Below are 18,354 nucleotides of genomic sequence, written 5' to 3'. Positions count from 1 at the left end.
CCCTTAAGTGCATCTAAAAGTATAGCCCCCTCCCGTTTTAGAAATTATGAATTTTTTAAATAAAAGTTCACTTTCAGATTACGATTCGCCTATTGTGGGGGCTGTAATTTTTGTGGCACTTCAAGAATTTTTGTTTCTTCATTCGATTTTGTTTACAGGGTCCACAAACCACCCCTTAAGTGCATTTAAAAGTATAACCCCCTCCCGTTTCAGAAATTATGAATTTTTTAAATAAAAATTCAGCATCACATAACTATTCGCCTATTCTGGGGGCTGTAATTTTTGTGCCACTTCAACAATTGTTGTTTCCTCATTCGATTTTGTTTACAGGGTCCACAAACCACCCTTAAGTGCATCTAAAAGTATAGCCCCCTCCCGTTTTAGAAATTATGAATTTTTTAAATAAAAATTCACTTTCAGATTACGATTCGCCTATTGTGAGGGTTGTAATTTTTGTGGCACTTCAAGAATTTTTGTTTCTTCATTCGATTTTGTTTACAGGGTCCACAAACCACCCCTTAAGTGCATTTAAAAGTATAACCCCCTCCCGTTTCAGAAATTATGAATTTTTTAAATAAAAATTCAGCATCACATAACTATTCGCCTATTCTGGGGGCTGTAATTTTTGTGCCACTTCAACAATTGTTGTTTCCTCATTCGATTTTGTTTACAGGGTCCACAAACCACCCCTTAAGTGCATCTAAAAGTATAGCCCCCTCCCGTTTCAGAAATAATGAATTTTTTAAATAAAAGTTCACTTTCAGATTACGATTCGCCTATTATGGGGGTTGTAAATTTGTATTTCATCATTCGGTTTTGTTTACAGGGTCCACAAAGTAGCAGGACAACTAAGGCACTATGGTCAAAGAATCTGAAGAACCTGACATCCTGAGAACTTGACCCTTAGTAACCAGAAGAGTTACTACTGAGGATCAAGTTTTCAGGGTTTTAAGCCCTATAGGCGCGTGTTGTTTTGTTAATACTTAGGGCTCTCCGTTTTATCAGAAGGGGTAATTTTGTTAGGGCTCTTTAGGTTCTTAAGACTTAGTGCCCTCGGTTCTCTGAAAGTTCGTTGACTTTAATTTTTTCGGTTCTAAGAAGTCGTAAAAACCATGGCATTCCTAAGGGCCTCGAAATCTTCATGATTCCTAAGTCCCTGAGCACCCGACTGGTAAAACTGATGAAGTTTGTGTCAGAGGTGCACAGGGCGTTTTACCAGAGCAAAAATCTTTTGTGGAAAGGGTTGATTGTATTGAGAAATGACCAACGACTCTTTTAGAACCGCTAGACGTAACAGGAGCAATGAAGAGAAGAAGTATAGATCTAGCCTGTTATGTACCTATCAGGAGGAGTGATACCAGCGGGACTTACTCTAACAATGCCTCCGCGAAAAAAAATACTTCGTATTAGGAGCACAGAAGTAAGATAGCGTGTGAAATGACTGATATGTGCTGCTGGTGTAATTAAAGAACTCTTTCAACTGTGCTCCTGATAGTCATGACTCATGATATCAGTCTTCGACTCTGTGTGAAGCGTGATCTCGTCTCTGCCTGGTTAACTTATCAGTAGCGCAGAAAAAAGAGGAAGTGGGCAAACCTGGCGATGTCCTCCTTCTCTTCCTCGTCGCCTAGCTCTTCGTCGTCCTCCCCCGGTTTCTCTTCCTCGCCTAAAAGAATCCATTCGTAAATCGGCGGCGGACGACACTCGCCTCGCTTACCGTAAAACGGATTCCCCAAGACGATTAGCGTTTCCAGCTTGGGCAGCCGGGCCAGCTTTCGAAACTGCCTGAACTTCGTGATCTTGTTCTTTCGCAGGTTGAGATACCTCAAGCTGGGCAGATCGGCGCGTCCGAGTCCGTCCAGCTTCCGAACGTAATTCTCGCGCAGGTGGAGGACGGCCAGCCGCCGAAAGTCGGCGGACGACAGTGTCAGTTCCTTGATGCGATTCTCCGCCTGAAAGTCAAAGTCGGAAGGTGTCGCGATTCGAGCCTTATACCAGATACAGAGCCTCGAGGCTGGCCGGGTAACTGCCGGACAGGTCGGTTAAAAAGTTCCCCCTCAGCTCCAATTGTTTAAGTTGTTCTAAGCGATCGGATTCGAACTGTGACAAGTAAATTTGATTGTCTAGAAAGGAGGAAACGTGTATAAAGCACTCGAAAATCATTTATCATACAAAAAACCTGTGAGAAATGTAAAAAACGTTTAAAATTTGTGTTAATCAATCATTTTCGTTGACAGAGCAACGAAAACTTTTTTTTTTCACATAAAACTCTCCACGTCATTATAAACTTAGCTCGCGTTGGGGGAATTTCCTCGGTTTCCGTCCGTCGCTTTGGTGCGCGCAGCTTAATTAATAAAGAAAATCTCCCTAAAAATTCCCGACATCCTTTCCCATGTCAACCCTTCCCCGCGACGCGCTGTTTGTGTTGCTTTTTAAAACATTCCGGCAAAAAAAATATCCTACGCGAAAGTCGAAACCCTGAGAAACTACCCTTTCCGCATTAACAGAAGAAAAAAGCCAGCCCTTTTTCTATTATACAAAAAAAAAGTATACGTACGCGCTTAAAAAACGCTGAGTAACCCTATACCGAATTTAAACCCTTTTACGGATAAACACAGCTGCAAAATCTGAAATTGCAAATAAGGGTTAAAAAATGGTAGGTAGCCCGACTACCCTCATTGTGCGATAATGCGATGTGGAAAAAAAAAGGTTTCTTAGGGTGCGGAATCTATTGTGTGCGGACTATCTCGTAGTGCTTCGGACACACGTGGTTTTTTAAGATTATTAGGAGATTTCGCGTGTTGTATCGGGGGGGTTGATTTAGTCGATTCCGCTTCGAAACTTCGAATGAAATATGGTAATCAACATTGGTTGATTCGCATGCGGATAGAAAGTCGGTTAAAAAACCAGCATCCAAATGAAGGAACCGGTCAAATAGTATTCAACGCAGAAGGATAAGAAAAGAGAACTACTCCGACCAAGAACTGGTAAGGACACAGAAATTCAAGACCTCTCTGATCTGATCGCAAACTTCGAAACGTCAGACTCTAACAAGATACGAATTTCAGTAGGGGAATTTTTTGCCACTCCGCTCGTATTCGAAAACCATTCCATACCCCCCGGACCCTCCGGTGTGCCTCTCCCCCAAAATTGTCATATGTTCAGTACCCTTGAGAACGTTTTGGTGGAGAATACATTCCAGGAAAGGAGATTTTTCCAAACTCCAATAACAATTCGCGAAGGAGGTTTATAAAATACTTCTGTCCTGAAAGTATGTGTGCCTGGGGGGTATTCCAGACCCCCCAGTGTGCCTCTCCCCCAAAATTGTCATATGTTCAGTACCTTTCAGTACGTTTTGGGGGAGGAAACATTCCAGGAAAGGAGATTTTTCGAAACTCCAACAACAATTCGCGAAGGAGGTTTATAAAATGTTTCTGTCCTGGAAGTATGTGAGGCTGGGGGGGATTCCATACCCCCCCAGACCCTCCGGTGTGCCTCTCCCCCAAAATTGTCATATGTTCAGTACCTTTCAGTACGTTTTGGGGGAGAATACATTCCAGGAAAGGAGATTTTTCGAAACTCCAACAACAATTCGCGAAGGAGGTTTATAAAATGTTTCTGTCCTGGAAGTATGTGTGCCTCTCCCCCAAAATTGTCATATGTTCAGTACCCTTGAGAACGTTTTGGTGGAGAATACATTCCAGGAAAGGAGATTTTTCCAAACTCCAATAACAATTCGCGAAGGAGGTTTATAAAATACTTCTGTCCTGGAATTATGTGTGCCTGGGGGGTATTCCAGACCCCCCAGTGTGCCTCTCCCCCAAAATTGTCATATGTTCAGTACCTTTCAGTACGTTTTGGGGGAGGAAACATTCCAGGAAAGGAGATTTTTCGATACTCCAACAACAATTCGCGAAGGAGGTTTATAAAATGTTTCTGTCCTGGAAGTATGTGTGCCTGGGGGGTATTCCATACCCCCCAGACCCTCCGGTGTGCCTCTCCCCCAAAATTGTCATATGTTCAGTACCTTTCAGTACGTTTTGGAGGAGGAAACATTCCAGGAAAGGATATTTTTCGAAACTCCAACAACAATTCGCGAAGGAGGTTTATAAAATGTTTCTGTCCTGGAAGTATGTGTGCCTGGGGGGTATTCCATACCCCCCAGACCCACCGGTGTGCCTCTCCCCCAAAATTGTCATATGTTCGAGTACCCTTGAGAACGTTTTGGTGGAGAATACATTCCAGGAAAGGAGATTTTTCCAAACTCCAATAACAATTCGCGAAGGAGGTTTATAAAATACTTCTGTCCTGAAAGTATGTGTGCCTGGGGGGTATTCCAGACCCCCCAGTGTGCCTCTCCCCCAAAATTGTCATATGTTCAGTACCTTTCAGTACGTTTTGGGGGAGGAAACATTCCAGGAAAGGAGATTTTTCGAAACTCCAACAACAATTCGCGAAGGAGGTTTATAAAATGTTTCTGTCCTGGAAGTATGTGTGCCTGGGGGGTATTCCATACCCCCCAGACCCTCCGGTGTGCCTTTCCCCCAAAATTGTCATATGTTCAGTACCCTTGAGAACGTTTTGGTGGAGAATACATTCCAGGAAAGGAGATTTTTCCAAACTCCAATAACAATTCGCGAAGGAGGTTTATAAAATACTTCTGTCCTGGAAGTATGTGTGCCTGGGGAGTATTCCAGACCCCCCAGTGTGCCTCTCCCCCAAAATTGTCATATGTTCAGTACCTTTCAGTACGTTTTGGGGGAGGAAACATTCCAGGAAAGGAGATTTTTCGAAACTCCAACAACAATTCGCGAAGGAGGTTTATAAAATGTTTCTGTCCTGGAAGTATGTGTGCCTGGGGGGTATTCCATACCCCCCAGACCCTCCGGTGTGCCTCTCCCCCAAAATTGTCATATGTTCAGTACCCTTGAGAACGTTTTGGGGGAGAATACATTCCAGGAAAGGAGATTTTTCCAAACTCCAATAACAATTCGCGAAGGAGGTTTATAAAATATTTCTGTCCTGAAAGTATGTGTGCCTGGGGGGTACTCCATACCCCCCGGTGTGCCTCTCTCCCAAAATTGTCATATGTTCAGTACCCTTGAGAACGTTTTGGGGGAGAAAAAATTCCAGGAAAGGAGATTTTTCGAAATTCCAACAACAATTCGCGAAGGAGGTTTATAAAATATTTCTGTCCTGAAAGTATGTGTGCCTGGGGGGTATTCCATACCCCCCGGTGTGCCTCTCCCCAAAATTGTCATATGTTCAGTACCCTTGACAACGTTTTGGGGGAGAATACATTCCAGGAAAGGAGATTTTTCGAAACTCCAACAACAATTCGCGAAGGAGGTTTATAAAATGTTTCTGTCCTGGAAGTATGTGTGCCTGGGGGGTATTCCATACCCCCCAGACCCTCCGGTGTGCCTCTCCCCCAAAATTGTCATATGTTCAGTACCCTTGAGAACGTTTTGGGGGAGAATACATTCCAGGAAAGGAGATTTTTCCAAACTCCAATAACAATTCGCGAAGGAGGTTTATAAAACATTTCTGTACTGCAATGCATGTGTGCCTAGAGGGAATTCCAGACTCCCAGACCTCCCAAATTGTCGAACCTTGCGTACTCTCCCCCAAATTGTCAAACCTTCAGTACCCTTGTGAACGTTTTGGGGGAGAATACTGAATGGTAACAATTTGGAGCAGAGTTTAACCCCCCCCCCAGCCAATACCTCCCAGCCACACACAAAGGTATACTCCAGGAAATGAGATTTTTCCGAACTTCAATAATAATTCACGAAGAAGGTTTATAAAATATTTCTATCCGAGAATGTATGTGTGTCTGGGGGGAGGGGTGTATTCCATGCCACCCCAAACCACCTGGGGTTACTCTCTCCCAAATTGTCAAACCTTCAGTACTCTTGTGAACATTTTGGGGAAGAATACACAAACTGGTAATTTTGGAGTTTCAAGCAAAGGCAGTTCGATAGCCCTCCCTGAAAAAAATGATCAGCAGAGTACTGAAGGTTAACAGTTTGGGGGAGAGTCTTAAGACCGGGGGGTTTGGGGGGTATGGAATACCCCCCAGGCACACATTCTAGGAAAGAAGAACTCTCGGAGTTCTAATAATCTGAAGTGATCTGCGCAAGTTTAGACCATCCAAGTTGAATTTCAAAGATTCAGGCTTCAGAGCTTTAAGCTCCAAGCATCCGGGTTGAAATTGGAGGCTTTTAATTGCCATTCTTTCACTCTTTGAGAATTTTGAGCAATTTTTTTTTACAAATTTGGATGAATTTTAAATGCACAGAATTTCATCTTTGAAAAACTTCCACCTTCCACTCGTTAGAAAAGGCGTCCTCGGGAAAAAGTCAAAACTTAAGAAGCTGTTTACAGGAGCTAAACCTTCCCTCAATAAAAAATTGTATCAGAAACACAACAGAGCAAGTGAATTCATTTTGCATCTCAGTCGCTTGGCGAGAGGATTATACCCTAATAAAAATCGTAGAGCTTTCGCTGTCTACGAATGGAACATTCGAGTCAAATTGAATTAGCAGAAATCTACGCACGCAACAAGTACCCTCGAAACCGATTGAAAATTTCGCAGCTGTTGCAACCGGTAGTGCCGAATCCCACTCGCCTTTTCCTGGTGCGTGATGGAATGAGTTTTTTTTTTTTCAATCAAAATATCTTCAAATAGGCGCGTTTATCATCAATCTAGCCTTTATCCATGTGTCATCCGAAGACGAAATATAAAACGCTAATTGATGTATTCAATAATTCCTCTAATTTGCATTTAAATTGTGACTAAAATAAGAAGTGCCGTTGAACTTTGTAGTGTTTGCCTCACGAACTTATTTTCCGAGAAGCGACTTTCTAAAAGCTCGAAAAAGCTCGCGTTTTTTTTGTCTCCATTGCCGGAGCAGGTAACCAGCGTGTTTACCTTTCCCTTTCACCTGAATGGAATCCCGATCCTTACCTGCGGCCGCGTCTTAAATTTCGGTAAATATCAAAATATGTGCGAGTGAAAAAGGAAAGATGCGCGTTTTTTACCCCTTTTTTCTGTAAGCTCCTTTTGATGTGAGAATCTGTCTGCAAACAAATACGTTCCCGCGGTGAACGTCCTTTCGAGATGCAGTCTCTCTAACTAAACGCAGCTGCTTCAATTACCTACTTTTAAGAACCTCCGAAGGCTTAAACGCTTTTAATTAACCACGCATATGCGAGCACCCCGAAATTCCCACAAAAAGGCTCGAAAAAACGAACTTTTCCTCAATTAAAAGCAATCGACGGCCAATCATCAATCACCGAGTCGATATTATCAATCATTCGTATCATTAAAAAAATTGGTAACCCCTACCGAAAAAAATCGGCCGGTTTCCGATTACAAAAGCGCTCAACCCCTTAAGAAACTTTACCTAAAAAATCCTTTTCCGAACAATAATAGAAATCCGGCTGTTCCTCCCCGAGATTTGACTATTTAAAAAAATACCGGAGGAAATGATGGATTGTCGCCGTTTTTTAATCGAAAACTCGTGAGAAACACTTACGATTTAATCCTAAGTGTTCGAGAGCCGGTTGGTCGACGTCCTTAGTGTCGAGCACCAGGTTCCGACTCAGTTTCAGCACCTGCAAATTGGGAGGGTAACGTCGGATCGAAGAATAATAAGGGCACCTGTAGGTAGGACATTCGCTCGAAGGCGGCGCTGTTTATTCGATTCCCTTCGGCGTTTAGCATAATTAGGTAGGGCATTTCGGCGAGGACCTGCAGAGAGTCGAAGGTCAGCAGGTTGTCGCCGACCTCGACGAACAGGACGTGCTTGAAGCTCAGTACGACGGAGACGTCGGTGAGTTTTCTATAACAAAGGTCGTCAGATTCAGATTCTGATCCATTAATCGGAATCAGGAAGCAAATTTAGGTTCGTGAGATTAGATTCAGATTCGGATTAACGAAATGCGCAGGCATCAGAGCCGGTTTATTGAATTTAGGTTAATCGCATTCATATCCAACTTACACGGATTAAATCGGATTGGACAGGATCAGATTTATCGACGAGATTGTTCAGAATTATGGTTTATGGCATTTAGATTCGATTCAGGTTCATTAGATTAGATAACTTGTTTTTAAAAAATGACAAATTAGGCATTTCAAATTTTACAAAGAAAGAGCAAAGCGTTTAAGCAAAATAAAAAAGGGTCTATACTCACATATAACGTTATCCTAGTCCTTACTTAAAAAACCCTTATTTTCATAATTTACACGAAATTCACACGCAAAAGGAATGAACAGCTATCATTGGACAAACTTTACGAAATAATGAAAGAGGGAGGGGGGTCTGTATACAACCGAATACTAACAAAAAATAGAAAGTATCGCTTTATAATGAGTGCAAAGAATGTTTTTTTCCAAAGGTAAAATCAAACCGCTCTGCAATATTATAACCTTGCAATTTTTCCATACGCAGGAATAAAGTTATAAATATTTTTGTTCAACGGAAAATAAGTTATGGCATAAATATTCATATAAGTAACAAACTTGGCATTGCGCAATTAACGCATGCGGACACCTGATGTTTAAAATATGCGATATGTTTGCCTTTGCCCTTTACTAGAAGAACCTTTAGTTAAAATCTCAAAAAAATATGAAAATTGACATTGCGCATGCAATAATTGCACCTTACACTTTTTACTTACGTTTTGGGGAAGAATGTAGAACCGGGGGGTCTTGGGGGGGGGGGGGATGGAATACCCCCCAGTAATCGAAACCCTTATGATACTTATAGGGAAGAGAACATTAATTCGAATATCCCCAATGAAAGAGAGTTATTGTTCCTTTCCCTACAGCTATCACAAGGTGTTCTTGTGCTTGGGGGTATTCCATACCCCCCAGGCCCCCCGGTGCTAAGATCTCCCACAAAACTACTACGCTATAGACTGGGCCTTTACTTGCGAGTACTCCACACCCGATGAGCCCCTGGTATCGAATTTTATGACTTCTCCAAAAATGATGGTTTATATGGTACGTTTTGGAGACGAATGTAGAACCGGGGGGTCTGGGGGGTATGGAATATCCCCCAGTAATCGAAACCCTTATGATACTTATACGGAAGAGAACATTAATTCGAATATCCCCAATGAAAGAGAGTTCATGTTCTTTTCCCCACAACTATCACAAGGTCTTCTTGTGCTTGGGGGGTATTCCATACCCCCGGACCCCCCGGTGCTAAGATCTCCCACAAAACTACCACGACTATAGAATCGGCCTTTACTTGCGAGTACTCCACACTCGATGAGCCCCTGGTATCAGATTTTATGACCCCTCTCCAAAAATGATGGTTTATATGGTACGTTTTGGAGACGAATGTAGAACCGGGGGGTCTGGGGGGTATCGAATACCCCCCAGTAATCGAAACCCTTATGATACTTATAGGGAAGAGAACGTTAAATCGAATATCCCCAATGGAAGAGAGTTAATGTTCTTTTCCCCACAACTATCACAAGGTCTTCTTGTGCTGGGGGGTATTCCATACCCCCCGGACCCCCCGGTGCTAAGATCTCCCACAAAACTACCACGACTATAGAATCGGCCTTTACTTGCGAGTACTCCACACTCGATGAGCCCCTGGTATCAGATTTTATGACCCCTCTCCAAAAATGATGGTTTATATGGTGCGTGAACTATACGTTTTGGGGAAGAATGTAGAACCGGGGGATCGCCAACCTTATGATAGCTATAGGGAAGAGAACATTAAATGGAATATCCTCAATGGAAGAGAGGAAATGTTATTTTCCCTACAACTATCTCCCTCCACCCTCTCTCAGTAACTTTTCCTTCTAACCCCCTCCTTTAACCTCTAACTCCAACTTTTTGTTCTAACTCAACGTCCAACCTTTCCCACTAACCTCTCCGTCTAACTAACCTCTGTCCCAAACTTTTTTGAATTCTTAGGGGACAGTGACAGGCGTTAACCCGCTGTGCTCCTGATACAGTTTGTTTCGTAGGTGAGATGGTGACGAATAATCGATTGATAGATTACTTGGGAGATTTCTATGTTCCTGACCTAATTAGGGCTTAAGCAATTTAGTAACATGAGAATATAACATCAGAGAGCCTATCAATTAATTTTTTTATTCCTGCATCTCAATTTTTTACTGGAAAAATTCAGAGATATCTGTTGACCTCCTTACAAGTTTCTACTATTGTGCGCCTGATACAATTAATTAGTTTCTGAAAGAGTGTTGGTATCTGCAGTTTGATGCCTTAGAACACCAGCAATCTGTACTCCTGATAAAGTAATAAACTGATTTATTTAGAGCTACCTTAATTGTTAGGTAGAGTCCAGTATCAGGCGAACAGGTCAGTATATTTGCAGCATTCTGAGTTTCTGATGCAGCGATTTTATTTTATTTTCTATCCCATTGCCTTTGTACTCTGCTCGCAGGAAAGTCCAATGATCTCGCGTAGGGCTTGTTTATATCGCCTGTGCTCCTGATACAATCAGTTTTTGGAATCAAAGAATCGAAATGAAGAATTCGAAATCGTGGCGTGAGTCATAAGTGCGAAGGTTCCTACCTACCGTCGCCGCTCAAAAACAAAATAAATCTAAAAACATTTTCTACTTTATAATTTTCCTGTCCGGCGTATAAAATATCCTCGGACGATAATAAATTACGGACAATACGAAGAAAAAATGGTGGAAAAATTCGTGCGATTGTAGATGGAACGCCGAAAAAATTTATAAATCTGTCAGAAATAATTGTTTAAAACGCATTCCTCTAAATTATAATACTAAATCTCATTTAAATAAATTTATGAACTTCTGTTATAGGTATAATTTGTACATTGTAATTAATAACGAATCGAATGAATGCGCTCTCGAAACGGTCGAGGCGAGTGGGAAAAAAAACGCGAAAAAAAACCGGTCGAGTCGCTTCGATGTGTCAAATCAACTACCGATCGGGCTGATGTATAAATTGTAATAAAATCGTTTAAGGAAATGATTTCCATTTGTTTTTTATCGGGTTTCGGCTACCGGAAGAAACGCGCGTGGAGGTTACCTTTCGGTGGCGGTTATCTTGAGGTAGGCGTAGCGCATGCCGGTCTCGTCCTTGCCCAGCATGTTGAGGCATCGCGACGCCTCTTCGAAGGTTAGTCTCTTATCGAAGACGACCTCCGCCGTGAAATCGCCAGCTCTGGGTGAGCTCTCGCCTGCTTCGCCGTGCGTAGATCTGAAAAGGTATCTAATCAATGCCAATAAAACGAATTTGTTTCAAGCAATCGTTGGTGTATTGCTAGGATTTTTTTACTGCTTCTTTAGTGCGTGTTAGAGATCCATCGATTAAAATTTAAATCAATAATATTCGGATAATTTTCAAGAGTAAGATTTCGGGTGGGCACTACACACCGGTGACGAGGTGGGCAACAAAGGAATTAAAAAAATATTGCGCCCCTCCCCCCCTCCTATTAACCGCGCCAACAGTTCTCAAATTGCTTGAAGCTAACCCCCCTCCTCAAAGCCTACTCAATGGAAGGAGTAAATTCAACACCGTACGCCGACGATTGCGTAGAACATGCCGAACAGAAATGAAGCTATAACCGGAAAACCGAGGAGAAGAAAATAAATAAGCAAAATCAGAACGAGAAAATGAAGAACGAGGTGAAAGAAGAGAGGAGGAACCAGGTGAGCATGGAAAAAGGCGAAAACGAAAAGAATAAAATGAAGAACAGGAAGGAAAAAGAGACGAGAGGAAAAGGCTCTTTTGAAGCCAATTCCTGCAGAGCGAGTGAGGTCGAGAGGTGAGACGTAGGTTCGTTTTGGGAATGCTCGCCTCCAGAAGATTGGCGCACTAGGTAAATCGTCCCCGGAACGCTCGCCCCTGGAAAGTGCGCCTCCGAACTGACCCCTAGACAAATTCGTCCTATACGAAGACCTAATGATAGTTGTAGGAAAAACAACATTAAAACGTTTTCCCAAGGAAGTATCGCTTAGATGTTCTCCTTCCTACAACCATTATTAAGTTTTCGTATACTGGGGGGTATTCCATACCCCCCAGACCCCCCGGTGCTACGTTCTTTCTCATCCCATTCCCCCATAAGGACTTTTGTGGTAGTTTTGCATATGGAGCCTATTAAAACCGCGTTTCCTGACTAGTATTCCATACATCACGAGCTCCTGGTGATAATTTTCATGGTTCCTTTCCAAAAATATGTGCACTATACGTCTTGGGACATAATGTAGAACCGGGGGGTCTGGAATACCCCCCAGTATAAGAAGATCTTGTGATTGTTGTAGGAAAAAGAACTTTAAAACTTGCGATTATTTCTAAAGTGAATCTTCAGGAAGTCAATAACCGATTTTGGAGGCTCTGTAAGAGTCTCAAGGCGTTTTTGAAGACTTTTCAAGGTCTTTTGTAGGCTGTTGAAGATCTCTGAGAGTTCATGAAGACTTCCAAGTATTTTTTAAATTACTTAGAGACTTTAAACCCATTAAATTAATTTAGAACCCTTAAAGGGTCTTAAAGAAACTAATATTTACTACTATTGAAACCTCTTAAGGACTCCCAAAAGCTTTTAAATGACAATTTTACGCTCCAAAGGCACTGCCTTTTTTTGAGGCCCGCAAAAAAAATTGTCTCAGATCGACCCGGAAAAAAATTTTCTTATAGAATGTGGGCCTGTAGAATCCATAATTTCAAACAGTTCCAAGATTGGGCTACTAGTTCAAAAGTTACAGCCCTTTGAATTTTCTTTCGAAATTGGTTTCTGGTCTATAACTTTTGATTGAGAAGTCTGATCGAAAAAGTACGAATTGTTTTGGATTCTACGCACCAAAATTAATAAGAAAAAGTGTTTTCCCGAGAAATTTTGGTGCAGTCGATTTTTGGTAAAAAAGGAAGGTAATACACTGCCTTTTTTTGAGCCCCGAAAAAAAATTGTCTCAGATCGACCCGGAAAAAAATTTTCTTATAGAATGTGGCCTGTAGAATCCATAATTTCAAACAGTTCCAAGATTGGGCTACTAGTTCAAAAGTTACAGCCCTTTGAATTTTTTTTCGAAATTGGTTTCTAGTCTATAACTTTTGATTGAGAAGTCTGATCGAAAAAGTACGAATTGATTTGGATTCTACGCACCCAAATTAATAAGAAAAAGTGTTTTCCCGAGAAATTTTGGTGTAGTCGATTTTTGGTAAAAAAGGAAGGTTATACACTGCCTTTTTTTGAGCCCCGAAAAAAAATTGTCTCAGATCGACCCGGAAAAAAATTTTCTTATAGAATGTGGCCTGTAGAATCCATAATTTCAAACAGTTCCAAGATTGGGCTACTAGTTCAAAAGTTACAGCCCTTTGAATTTTCTTTCGAAATTGGTTTCTAGTCTATAACTTTTGATTGAGAAGTCTGATCGAAAAAGTACGAATTGTTTTGGATTCTACGCACCAAAATTAATAAGAAAAAGTGTTTTCCCGAGAAATTTTGGTGTAGTCGATTTTTGGTAAAAAAGGAAGGTTATACACTGCCTTTTTTTGAGCCCCGAAAAAAAAATTGTCTCAGATCGACCCGGAAAAAAAATTTTCTTATAGAATGTGGCCTGTAGAATCCATAATTTCAAACAGTTCCAAGATTGGGCTACTAGTTCAAAAGTTACAGCCCTTTGAATTTTCTTTCGAAATTGGTTTCTAGTCTATAACTTTTGATTGAGAAGTCTGATCGAAAAAGTACGAATTGTTTTGGATTCTACGCACCAAAATTAATAAGAAAAAGTGTTTTCCCGAGAAATTTTGGTGTAGTCGATTTTTGGTAAAAAAGGAAGGTTATACACTGCCTTTTTTTGAGCCCCGAAAAAAAAATTGTCTCAGATCGACCCGGAAAAAAATTTTCTTATAGAATGTGGCCTGTAGAATCCATAATTTCAAACAGTTCCAAGATTGGGCTACTAGTTCAAAAGTTACAGCCCTTTGAATTTTTTTTCGAAATTGGTTTCTAGTCTATAACTTTTGATTGAGAAGTCTGATCGAAAAAGTACGAATTGTTTTGGATTCTACGCACCAAAATTAATAAGAAAAAGTGTTTTCCCGAGAAATTTTGAGGGAGTAGATTTTTGTAAAAAAAAAGGAAGGTTATACACTGCCTTTTTTTGAGCCCCGAAAAAAAAATTGTCTCAGATCGACCTGCAAAAAAAATTTTCTTATAGAATGTGGCCTGTAGAATCCACAATTTCAAACAATTCCAAGATTGGGCTACTAGTTCAAAAGTTACAGACCTTTTCTTCAAGATCACGTTGTTAACTACGGTAGAAAAGATTACTAAAACTTTCTAATCTTAAATTCAAGAGAGAGCTCCAAAAGCCCACCCTTAACGGCTCTGAAAAACTCTGAAAAAATGTTATTAAATGAGAAGATGCCTTAAAAACGTCAAGTACAATTTTGAAAACCCCCACGCATGCGTATTGCCCCGACGTTCGGGACATCATCTGGACGCCCCAGAGGTGAATGTTACACATTTCTCCGGGTAGTTCGTCTCTCTAATGAATCGGAGTTGCAACAAAAGGGTATTGATAAGCCAGAAAGCTCTACAATAAGCGACTAAATAAATTTCCAATCCCAATCGAATAAAGCCTCGCCGAATCCCAAAAAGATAAAAGCGAAATTCTTTCACTTACTTATCGACTTCGCCGGCAAATTCATCTTCCTCGTCAGACATCGTCGTCAAATTGTCACTAATCAACTTTGATTGAAAGACTACGTTTCTGCTTTCATTTTTTTCCCCCAGCCCGCATCGGGCGACTAAATTTAAAAACATACATTTATATATTAAAAACGGGGAGCGTCTTAATATACACCGCGTTTTAAAAATACACGACGCAACCCTTCATTTTTCTTCTTTTAAAAAGGCACATGGAATCATATTTTAGCATAAATTTAAAAAATCCCCTTTAGCCGGGTTACAACTATTAATTACGGTTGTCGTTTCTTCCCCTTATGTTTTCTCTCGACGGGAGCGCTAAATCCAGAAGGGCCCCTTCGATTTTCATTTCTCACGCCCCCGCAACCGGAATTGTTTTTTCTTGTCCTTCGCGCGAAGTTATGGAAACATTACAAGTGTGACACAAGTGAGGAATTTTGCTTTTCGAAATTTACGGTGTGGGAAATATTCGAGGGAGAGAGCGCCTTTTAATTCAATTTCGTTCGGCATATGTTAAATTTCTTGTCTGTTTGTTACAGATGTAGAAAAAGGGTTAATAAAACCGGAAATGTTGCAGACTCTTTATGGAACGGAAGGGGTATATTCGGTTAGTTATTTTAAAATTACCACTTAAAACGGCGGAGCGGAATTTTATTAAATCGAAAGAGAAAAATGATGTACAGATGTTTAAAAAAGCTTTATTATAAACGCGACTTCCGGTTTTCGGGGGGGATGAATAATTGTCTCGAAAATCTTTGTTTCCGTATTCCATTTAGCAGCGACATTCCGGGGACGTTCTTCGTAATCTGCGAAATTTGCGACGGATTTTTCCAGATTTGATGGCGGAAATTTATTGCGTGTTTCTAATTTATCTCTTTCTAACGTTACCTTTATGATGTAGCTTTAATGACCGTCTTAAAATTTCTAAATATAACAGAATCGTGAACAAAATTTTAATTAATTAGCATACGCTCGTGAATTTTAAGGTTGATTATTGAAATTCCCAGCAACACCGTTTTCTCACATTTGTAATTTGGAAGGACCAAAAAAAAAAGAAGTTCACATGATGCCGTACGACTTTATTAATTCGTTCGTTAATCAAAACTGAGAGGATCTTCCTGCCGAAGGTATTGGCTAATTAATTACGCTTGGATGAATTACACCGACTTTTTAACTTTAATTTTGTGTTTGACTCACGAGAGAAATGAATCAAAAGGTCGATCAGAAACTTGAAAGGCATACAGTAGAGGGGGGGGGGGGGGTCCCAATTAGGGCCTGAATAGTTCATCTCCCCATAACCACAATCGATCGGGAACACAAAAATGAAAAATCTAAAAGAAATGGATAAGAAGGCAAATTTGTATTGTGTTTCTTCGAACCCTTTGATGTCTTTAAAATCAGATCCTTTGGTTCTTTCCACTCGTAAGGCTTTTCGGATCCCTTGGAACTTGGAACGGATTAGATTTTCTGGGACCATTTGCATTAGAACAATTTGGGCTATTTGAACATCTTGGATTGCTTGGATTATTTGGAATCTCCCATTTTTTCGAATTCTTTAGACTCTTTTGACTCTAGGGATTTTAGTATCCTACGTGTCTTTTAGATTCTTTGAATAGTTTCACACACTGATTCTTCAGATTCTTTAAATTCTTCAGACTCGTCAGATTCCTCAAATTCATCTGATTCCTAAGAGTTCTTAGATTCAACAGATTCCTCAGCTCAGGTAGGGATTCTTCGAATTCTTCTGATTCTTCCGATTCCTTTTATTCTTCAGAGCTTTAGATTCTTTGAATTTTTTTCAATCTTTGGATTTTGCGGATCCTTCAAAATTCTTCAAATTCATTGGAGTTTTCGAATTCTTTGGTTCCTTCGGATTCCTCAGATTATTCGGATTTTGCGATTCCTTCAGATTTTTCGTATTCTTCTTCTGTTCGCATTCTTCGTGTTCTTCGAATTCTTCGGATTCTTTTTATTCTTCGCAGTCCTTGGATTCTTCGGATCTTTTAAAATTCTTCAGATTTAGTAGATGCTTCGAATTGTTCGGATTCTTTGGATTCTGTGAATTCTACGGATATTTCAGATTCTTCGGTTTTTTCGAATTCTTCGTATCCTTCGGATTCTTCACATTCCTTAGATCTTTTACATTCTTCGAATTCTTCAAGATTCTTCAGAATCATTGGATTCTTTGGATTCTTAGGATACTTCGGATTTTTCATTCTTCAAATTCTTTGCATTCTTCGAATTCGTGAGGGTATTCATTGAATTGCTCTCAATTTTTGGTTTCTTCGGATCGTTCAAAATTCTTCAGATTCATTGAATTCTTTGGAGCCTTCGGATCCTTCGGTTTCTTAAGATTCCTCAGATTCTTCAGATTTTGCGGATTATTTGTATTCTTCGGATCCTTCAGATTCATAAGATTCTTCGGACTTTTCGAATTCTTCGTATTCTTCCTTCATATTCGTCAGATTCTTTACATTCCTCGCATTCTTCAGACTTCTTAAATTCTTCAGATTTCTTCGGACCTCTCGCCTTCAAAAGATTCCCCAGGTTCGGGTTTTTCGGATTCTTCAGAGTATTTAGTTTCGGCGCACATTTCTCATTGTTCGGATTCTTCAGATCCTTTGGATTCTTTAGATTTTTCGGATTCTTCAGATTCCTCGGATTCTTTGGATCCTTCGGAGTATTTACATTCTTCTAATTTTTCTCACTCTTTAGATTCATTGGGCCTTTCAAATTTCTTCAGATTCATTGGATTCTTCGGTTCCTTTGGATTGTTTGGATCCTTCAAAATCCTTTACGATTCATTGGATTCTTCGAATTCGTCTGATAATTTAAGATTCTTCAGATTCATTGGATTATTGAGATTCTTTCTTCAGAGTATTTAGATTCTCGAATTTGTTTCATTCTGTAAATTCTTGGAATCTTTTCAGATCTTTTAGATTCTTCGGGTTCTTTTGAGTCTTCGTATTCTTCACATTCTCCAGATTCTTCATAGTACTTAAATTCTTGAAATTTCTCCCATTCTCAATATTCGTTAAATTCATTGGATTCCTCGGATTCTTGGAACACCTGGGAGTCGTCAGATTCTTCGGATCCTTTACGATTCTTCAGATTCATTGGATTGTTCGGATTCACCGGATTCTGTGTATTCATCAGATTCATTGGCTTCTTTGGATTCTTCGGGTCCATCAGATTCTTCGGATTTTTTGGATTCTTGAGAGTGTTTAGATTCTTCGAATTTTTCTGATTCTTCGTATTCTTTACGATTCGTCAGATTCAATTTTTCGGATTCTTTAGGTTCTTAGAAACCTTCATGATTCACCAGATTCTTCCGATTCTTCTTTTCTTCGGATTCTTTAGATTCATCAGGTTCTTTGGGATTATTTGGATTCTGCGGTATTTTCGAATTCCTCTGATTCTTCTAATTTTGCGAATTCTTCGGACCCTTTAAGATTTTTTAGTCATTTAGATCATTCGGATTCTTCGGATTTTTCGGATTCTTCAAATTCTTCGAATTCCTCAGATCCTTGGGATTTTCGAATCCTTCAGATTTTTCAGATTGTTCAAATTCCTTAATAATCCTCAGTTTCCACAGTTTCCTCATATTCTTCAGATTCCTCCGACTCATCGGATTCGGGCCCTTGGGATTCTTCCAAGTCTTCAAGATTCTTCAGACTCATTGT

At 40.3% G+C, this 18,354-nt stretch overlaps 1 protein-coding gene across 1 annotated transcript; it reads right to left on the bottom strand.

The window, feature by feature from the left end:
• Window positions 1-1,510: 1,510 nt before the first annotated feature.
• LOC116161388 (leucine-rich repeat-containing protein 23-like) lies at window positions 1,511-14,730 on the bottom strand. Its single transcript, XM_031474722.1, has 8 exons — window positions 14,649-14,730; window positions 11,050-11,220; window positions 7,667-7,847; window positions 7,542-7,620; window positions 1,996-2,123; window positions 1,718-1,952; window positions 1,597-1,666; window positions 1,511-1,550 (listed from the first exon to the last, which is right to left on the bottom strand). Exons 1-8 carry the CDS (start codon window positions 14,687-14,689, stop codon window positions 1,511-1,513), a joined length of 945 nt encoding a protein of 314 aa, XP_031330582.1. The 5' UTR covers window positions 14,690-14,730.
• Window positions 14,731-18,354: the final 3,624 nt, after the last annotated feature.

This window comes from Photinus pyralis, unplaced genomic scaffold (assembly GCF_008802855.1).
Source record: "Photinus pyralis isolate 1611_PpyrPB1 unplaced genomic scaffold, Ppyr1.3 Ppyr1.4_LG10, whole genome shotgun sequence".
NCBI classification, from domain to species: domain Eukaryota; kingdom Metazoa; phylum Arthropoda; class Insecta; order Coleoptera; family Lampyridae; genus Photinus; species Photinus pyralis.
The sequence above is the reverse complement of the archived record's forward strand: the minus strand, read 5'-3'. Positions and strand labels throughout refer to the sequence as shown.

Coding starts and splice junctions, on each gene's coding strand:
- LOC116161388 (XM_031474722.1), bottom strand. CDS start 14,689: ATGTCTGACGAGGAAGATGAATTTGCCGGCGAAGTCGATAA. Junction 7,621..7,666: donor AGCGAATGTCCTACCTACAG/GTGCCCTTATTA, acceptor CCCAATTTGCAG/GTGCTGAAACTGAGTCGGAA. Junction 1,667..1,717: donor CTTGGGGAATCCGTTTTACG/GTAAGCGAGGCG, acceptor GGATTCTTTTAG/GCGAGGAAGAGAAACCGGGG.